This window comes from Orycteropus afer, unplaced genomic scaffold (genome assembly GCF_000298275.1).
Source record: "Orycteropus afer afer isolate SDZICR_OR568_19922 unplaced genomic scaffold, OryAfe1.0 scaffold00389, whole genome shotgun sequence".
In the NCBI taxonomy this organism is placed as follows: Eukaryota; Metazoa; Chordata; class Mammalia; order Tubulidentata; family Orycteropodidae; genus Orycteropus; species Orycteropus afer.
This window is the reverse complement of record NW_006921976.1, coordinates 805,990-814,557: the sequence shown is the minus strand read 5'-3', so window position 1 is coordinate 814,557 and position 8,568 is coordinate 805,990. Positions and strand designations below refer to the sequence as shown.

At 36.9% G+C, this 8,568-nt stretch overlaps 1 protein-coding gene across 1 annotated transcript in view; it reads left to right on the top strand.

Annotated features, from left to right (window-relative positions):
• Positions 1-7,268, top strand: part of GRID2 (glutamate ionotropic receptor delta type subunit 2) — a 1,108,517-nt gene extending 1,101,249 nt beyond the window's left edge. Inside the window, exons 14-15 of the mRNA XM_042782610.1 lie at positions 4,017-4,257; positions 6,846-7,268. Of these exons, the coding sequence (XP_042638544.1) occupies positions 4,017-4,257; positions 6,846-7,268 (664 nt within the window). The remainder of the gene's footprint in view (positions 1-4,016; positions 4,258-6,845) is intronic.
• Positions 7,269-8,568: the final 1,300 nt, after the last annotated feature.

Genomic DNA, 8,568 nt, shown 5'->3' with positions numbered 1-8,568 from the left:
TCATTGCAGCCACTGTGTCAATACATCATGTTGAAGGTCTTTCCCTTTTTCGCTGACCCTCTATTTTACCAAGCCTCATGTCCTTCTGCAAGGACCGTTCCCTTCTAATAACAGGACCAAATCATGTGAGAGGAAGTCTGGCAGTTCTCACTTCTAAGGAGCATTCTAGTTACATTTCTTCCAGGACAGATTTGCTCATTCTTCTGGCAGTATATGGATTTTCAATATTCTTCACCAACATCTTCATTCAAAGGGATCAGTTCTTCTTGTGGAGTACCTCTTAATAAAAAAGGAGTGTGGTGAGACCTTTCTGATGGAATTTCCAGGAACATTATATTTTGTATATTAAAATAAAATTAATATTTTATTAATTCCAGCTTTAGAAATTACTTCCATTCCTTTCCAACAATTCCATCTCATGCTAGCCTTTATTCCTGGAATCTGTTGTAGGCTAGTCAGAGCATGACTGAGGGATTCTGTAGTTCAGTTGCTCTATGTACCCCCAACAATGGGGCCTTCTTGCAATTTCTTAGGCAACTCTGTTCCAGTGATCATGAGACTAACTTCATAAAGATATCTAAATGATGTGATGATACTTGAAAGCACCAAAGAAGTCCCTTCACTCCCTCTCCACAGTAAACCCCCATCAACTACTTAACTGAACCTAAAAATTCTACAACAAAACAAATTCTTTGGATATAAGGCCCACAGATCTTGAATTGAAATAAGTGAAGTATATTATATATATTTCAACAGCTATTTTTTAAACCAATATTTTCCAGACCTTAAAAAAAAGAGAGAAAGAGAGAGAGAGAAGACAAAGTAATTGAATAAAACATGGGGGTTTCAAAATCACTAAGGAGGGAGAGATCAGGAGTAGACAGTAATTGGTCTTGAGTGAATATATAAATGAATGAATGAATGAGTGCATGGATATGAATGGAGAAAGTTGAAAGAAAGAAAGAAAAGAAAGAAGGAAGGAAGGAAGACAGTTTCACAGTGCTGCCCAGGCCAACCAGGCTGAATGTTCAGTCATAATGAAACATAAACTTTTTATCCAATGAAATGTCAGGCACAGAGTTACTCTTTAAATATTTATTGAATGGATAAATGAATAAGAAAGCAATAGAATAAATTAGGAAATTGCATCAGTGATGAGAAATAAAAGTAGGACATGAGGTGAGGGTCTATTTACCAAAAACTGTTGACCATATTCAAACAGTAAATATGCGTCTGCTCCATGTTAGGCAATATGGAAGATGGTATGCATGCATTGTAGAAAGAGGGACAGACATTAATCAAGTAACCACAAATATTAAATAGTGGTGGGTGCTTTGAAGGGAAAACTTTACACTTCCACAGATAGTGACCAATAAAGGGAGTTAGAAGCAGGAGGGCAGGGAAACTTGGGACCTCCTTTTGTGCACACATACATTCTCATAATGAAAACTGTTGTAGTTTCCTTTTATTTCTGCATGTGTCTATAATCTCAAATTTGAGAAAAAATAATCTTTGAGATGATGAACTTTTTCCTTCAAGGTGTTCAATGGTGATCTGAATAAGCACCAAAGATTCTTATACACAAAAAGATTTTCCAAGCTCATTTGAGTGGGGCATTCATGGATAGGCCAAGCAAGCAACTTTGCAGCTATGGTAACATATGTATAAGATTGCTAACACTGTGGCAGAAATTCCCATAAGCAGCTGTTTCTTAGGAGCAAGCCATTTCTCAAGTGTGTTTCTCAAAGCTGTAGCTCTAGGTTATTAATATATTACTTGAAGACAAAAGAAAAGGGGAAAATAAGGTCAGATAAATTTGGGAAATGCAAAATCATGCAGGTTGTCTTTCTGTAGGACTTTGTAGAGCTTTTAATAGGCTAACATCCTTGTAAATCTTCAAGAAGATGTTCTCGAAGTTAATGGCCACAGCGCTTTTTTCTTAAAGAGTCCCTCTAGAAACTAAATTCCTATGAAACTCACTTTTGGGAATTCTGGAAATACAAATGATTTTGTCTGGGATAGAGTTTAGAATAAGGGCAAGATATAACCCATTAGTGTTTATAATTGTTCTAGTAAATTCAATTAATCAAATTATCTGCCTTTTTTGTGAATCACTCTGAGGCAACAGACCCTTAGACAAATCAATTTCATTAGAAGAAAGGAGGAAAAGTACAGGTGTAGGAAAAGCTCCAATGTAGTGTTGATCTTGGAATGCCTGGAGGTTGTCTGCACAAGCACTAAGGGTGAAGGGTAGGGATAGCCAAAGATGTGGTTGAATATTGATCCTACCACTAACACACAAAGTCTTCCCTTTTCCATTTTGCTTGTTCTTCCATATGTGGATGGCTTGAAACAGTTTAAAAGTTATTTATCACAGTTTACACAGTGATAAATTTATCACAGTATTACAGTGAGTAATTTACCCACTTCCAGATCATTTAGTCCTTTTCTCCAAAGTTCTAAATAGTCTCACTGCTAATCATCCAAAATCTAGTACAAAGGAAGGTGCACAAATCCCACCTATGTGAAAATTATAAATCAAGCTAAGAAAATGCTAGATATAATATATTCTATCCTCTTATCTGGATAAATATACCTACATAATCACTAGGACACCAGCTTTGAATTTTGAATTTTCAGATAGCTTGGAGCTCTGCCCAGGGAGTCAGCCTCTGGCCCCGCCCCTACCTACCTCCAGCTCTGTCTTGCACAGTGAAGGGTCTCCCACACAAACGTGTGGGAGCTCATACAGCCCATCTCTGTCAACGCTTTCTGCTAACAATGCCCCTTAGACTCATTGTGCACCCTAAGACGTCTACTCACAAGAGGCAGTACCTGAGGAATAGGCCTTCATGGGTCCAGGAAACTCCCTCTGAGCTCTTTGGGCAGCAAATTCCAAGGTAACCTGATGACGGTACAGACTGTCAGCAGGCCCATCGCCTGACCCTCCTAGTCCTGTGAGAAGGGTACAGCTGGAGGAAGGCCAGGACTAGGCAGGTCTCAGGTGGGTCTAGGAGCATTTGGAATTGAGAATAAAGCCTCTGTGAAAATGACCCTTAAAAAGTTGCAGTCTTTGCAGCTATGGGATTGGGGACATTTCTTATTTGCATTTAGCTACTTCTGAAAGTCTCTGGTCAACTTTTCTTCTTGTTCTCCAAGGTAAGATTATTTTCCCTTTGGCATTACAAGGGAAACTAGATCAGCTGTGTGGAAAACCAAAAACGATGTATTTTATCAACTTCAAACCAACCCCAAGGCTTTCAATCACACTGCATTAAATAATAGAAGTCTTTTTAATTGAATTTGTTTGTGTGTAGCATGTGCTGGGTGACATTATGTCAATGTCTTGCTCTAAGCAGCAAAACGTTCTTCATAAAAGCATTAAGATCCAGAGTATCATTCTGTAGGGAAGAAGCACAGAACTGCAGCAGCTTGAAACCACATAAAAACGGTGCTTCTGAAGTGTGATTATAAAAACACATTGCAACAAACCAGGGGGAAATATTTAGAATTATAGAATGAAGCAACAACAACAAAAAAAAAGAAGCAGAAGAAAAGAGAGGAAGGAGGGAGGAAGAGAGGGGAAAAAACGGAGGAAGGAAAATGACTTCTTGTATTTAAAAAAAAAAAAAACTGCAGTCACGGAGTCAGCTCCAACTCATGGTGAGCCCATGGCTGTCAAAGTAGAGTTGTACTCCACAGACTTTACAATGGCTGGTTTTTTGGAGATAGATTGCCAGACCTTTCTTCCAAGGTACCTCTGGGTGAGCTCCAACCCCCAACCTTTTGATTGGCTGCCAAGTGTGCTAACCTTACCCATTTGTACCACCCATAATGTTTGATTATAATGTCCAAAGAATCAAAACAATAATGTTTTTGGTTTCCTAGCATTCCCTCTGCAAGCTGATCTATATATTCATTTTCCCTTAGCTGCTAGCCTTTAAATGTGGGATTTTTAATGGGCCAACCCAATAACTACGGCTGCAGTGACACATGGTTGTGTTCTTTACCCCAAGGATTCTGGAGCTCCAGCAGAATGGTGACATGGATATCTTGAAGCACAAATGGTGGCCTAAGAATGGCCAGTGTGACCTGTACTCCTCAGTGGACACAAAGCAGAAAGGAGGTGCCCTGGACATAAAGAGCTTTGCAGGAGTTTTTTGTATCCTGGCTGCTGGAATTGTCCTCTCCTGCTTTATAGCCATGCTGGAGACCTGGTGGAACAAGAGGAAGGGCTCCCGAGTCCCATCAAAAGAGGTACTTGATTGAGAGCTTCTTCTCTATGTTGAACCAACAAACAGGACTGTATTTCGAGGAAGAGGATAATGGGCTGGGGGTGGTTCATGGGGAAATGTTTCTTCTTTCTTTGAAGATTGAAAATAAATTTTTGAAATGTGAACATTGATAAGACAAATACTAATGTTCATTTTAGGACATCTAGATAAATGAAGAGGATACTATGGTTTTCTAAAGACTGACAATTTCACATACTATCCAGGGCCTGGAAATTCTCCCAGATTTTAGGATAGATTTTAACCAATAATTTTTTAAAAGGCTCTAATCCCCTTGACCAATGCACAAAGATACTTACCATTTTATTTCAATTACTTGTTTGCCTGTAGATTAATTTTCTGTGTCTCTAAGACTGGTACCTAAGAAATGCAATACTGAAGTAAAAATGACTAGAATTTTCTCTTCTCCACCAGTGTCTATTTCCTTCCATCTACATGTATGTCCAATAGAAGTGATCTGTGTTTGGCTCTTCTATGGCCCAAGATTACCAAACCCTCATTGTAGAATCATCCAGAATTCAATGTTAGTCTTTTATTCTGGACTCAGCTTAACTCTAGAGCCATATTTTTTTTTTTTCAAGTGCTTTGACAGAATAACTGCAAAATTACACATAATATCTCTTTTAAAGAAGCATGTTCCTTGCTTTCATCAAAAAATGTGTGATCTATAAATTATCAGAGAAAATCTAAAGTTCAGCTACTTGATTCATTTGTCTATTTCCACTAGAGCAAAAAAGTGACAATATTTTGCATAACAAAATCATACCACTAAAACTTTATAAATTGAAATGAAAGAAGAACCTGAATTTGTTGAGTGATTTGATTTGTTGGGTAGTTTCAAAGAAGGACAGTTTTAATACTCACTGTAACTTGAACTTGAGGTAGCTAACTGATGCCAGCCAAGATCCTCAGAGGAACTGCTCTAACGCATAAATCAAAATGACTTCTCTTTTGCATATGAATTTTTGCATGCTAATGTGTTCTTTCAAACACTGTTTCTAAAGTAACTAAGCATACCTCCCTACCACCTTATATTCAAAATTGTTCAGCACTACTTATAAGGAAAAGCTTGACTTAGCAAAGATAAATTTTTGCCTTTTACCTGTTTGAATGATCACAAATTCTAAATTGGTGGGGTATGAGTTAAAAATTAATCAAGTTTTATTGTAGTGTTTGTTTTGTGGAATAAACTTCAAGTATCTATGTTGACAATGATTCAATGCAAAAGACCATATTAATGCAACATTATAGCTAAGACTTTATATTCTCAAAATCTCTGAAAATTAAGGACTCCCCAAGCTCCTTATATTTTGAATTACTATATATGATATTAAATGCTTATATTATTATATCTATTGATAGATGACTGCACTACAGTTGCTGTGGGAACCATAAAATTATATATCTCAACCCTCTAAAGTCTCAGTGATAATATTGCATTAATGGATTTTTTTATTGGATTTTGAAATGAGAAAGAAGGGAAAACAGTGATGCACATCAAAATATTTTCACTGAGGAGCACTATAATAGCACAATGAAAAAAATACATACTCCATTCTGTAATGACAGCTAATCCAAATCCCAGGAAGAAGTATTTTCTCCTCTTATAATTAACAGATGTTTTTAAATCCTCATAAATTTAATTTATTGTGCTTAGCTATAAATAAGACTGATAACAAGGAAAATTTTATTTTGTGTGGGTTTTATTTTCCAAACATTGGGCTTTAGTGCTTTTTTTGGTGAAAAACCTAAGAGATTTATGAATTGGTTTCAACCAAAAAAAAAAGTGAGATTTTATTCCTTTTTTGTTTATTCAGCTCCTTTCTTACCGAGATATCATTGACATAGTTGAAAGTATCTTTGCTTTAGAGGCCATTTAACATAAATCAGGTCATAAACTAAAGTTGTCACCCATATATCAAGACTTTAAGAGGTCTCTAATAGTCCTGCTGACCTCACAAAATTGTCTCATGAAGATGCTGGATGGCTAGAGTGTAGGAAATTCCACCATTAGAAGTTGATTCTTTTGTGTTGAGCCTTATCCTCTCTGAACAATCTCAGTTATCTCTGCCCTTTGAAAGAATGAATGGTGGAAAGGAACAAAAATCTAACTTGGAATGAGACACCCTGGAAAAGGAAGAAGCGTGTGTAAAGAAGTTGGGGTCATGGGGACGGGTGTGAGTTGTTCCAACTATACTTTTTCTTTTTAAATTTTTCCTAGGCCTGTCCTTGCTCTTCTAGAGCAATAGTCACCCATCGACTGCTCCCATATCTTTGTAGTTGCATGTGGTGTGTGCTCATTTTAAAACTTTTACTGAAAGAAAACTATTATAGAAAACCTCGAGGACAGGGATCATCTTAGAATCGTATTGGTACCCCCAGAACATAACACAGTGCCTGGCTCATATTAGGTGCTCAATAAATATTTGTTAAATGAATAAACCCAAAAGTTCAGTTAATTACATATCATGTTTGCTGAACTACTTTTTTTTTTTTTTTAACCATGGGAGCTAGTACTGATGAGAACCTTATCTTCTTTTTCTTCATCTCCAGGATGACAAGGAAATTGACCTGGAGCACCTCCATAGACGTGTAAATAGCTTGTGCACAGATGACGACAGCCCCCATAAACAGTTTTCCACCTCGTCAATTGACTTGACCCCTCTGGACATTGACACTTTGCCAACACGACAAGCACTGGAGCAAATCAGTGATTTCAGGAACACTCATATTACCACAACAACCTTTATCCCAGAGCAGATCCAGACTCTTAGCCGCACACTGTCAGCTAAAGCTGCCTCTGGTTTCGCTTTTGGCAACGTGCCTGAGCACCGAACTGGCCCTTTTAGGCACAGGGCACCTAATGGGGGCTTTTTCAGGAGTCCTATAAAAACAATGTCATCTATTCCTTATCAACCAACTCCTACTCTGGGGCTCAATCTGGGTAATGACCCAGACCGAGGCACCTCCATATGAGCATCAAACAAAATCTCTTCACTGTTTCTTTTTTAGGACTCCCTTTGCAAGGAGCAACTGTAATATTGTGGGACTAACATGGATGTAACGTTTAAAAAAAAAAATCAGGATTATTAGTAACAATTCTAGTTCTTTCTCTCCAGCTTCTCCTTCCTCTCTCTCCTCTATTTCTTTCTCTCTTTTTTTCCTTTTCTTCCCGTACATTTCCCTCTACTTTTTGTCATTATTCAACTTGTTCCCCCAGAATATAGTATATTAGAATCCTATTAGTCCGCTTTTCATATACTGTACTTCAAGTATAGGAAATGTGCACTGAGTATACTAAAAGTATATGCAGGATTAATTTTACATAAAGGCCTCTTACATAACGTTTCTCTATTTTTAAAAATATAATTGCAATAACTTCAGTCTTTTTACATTCTTCTGCTGCATCCATACAAAGCTCCACTGCTGTTGAGTGTCCTTTAACTGTGGACCAAAGGCAACCCCTGCAGTGTTTATAAAACAATTCAAATACCATTCAGGCCACATAATATGAGAATGCAATTTTGTAGGATTACAAAAAAAGCCATTAATATGCCAGTCAAGACTACAGTTAAAACTACTCTTGCACTGCAACAGTGCATATGACCTTTATGTGATTGTACAGTATTAAAAGTTTTTTCTTATGTACAGTAAACTTTATCATATGGCAGAAGCCTTGACTGTGTTAAATAAATTAGTATCTCACATATATATATATATATACATATATATGCACCTATATAATGTGTATATATATAAAAAGGCGGCCATTGCTATTGCAATTCATTTAATAAAGCTTTAGTTAAAAAAATAATACAATATTGTATACAGGAAATATGTATAGTGCAGGGCGTCTTTTCAGTTAGAAAAGGCAGGTTGCTTTAATGTTATTCTGACGCACATTGTTTGCCAACAGAGAATATTTTATACTTTTGTTATTAAAACATCCAGGGCGATTTAATATTTGTTCCTAGATGTAACTCATTTGAATAGGTTTTGCGTTTGTTATTCAGCAGTGTATAAGGCTAACCTTGATACTTTTACTCTTAATTAATTATCTAAATGTGAAATGCTATTAGCTGAACCACACCCACCACAGCACATAGAGCTCTATAGGAGTTTAAGCATAGATCATTGAAGGTTAATAAAATTCTCTTCCAAAGAAGTAAGCCAATCAATACAATAACTGTAGTGGGGAAGGGGAGCCCTTAAGAAATACTGATGTGGCCTTAATTACTTTCATATGTTATCCTAAAGAAGAAAACACAATTACCAT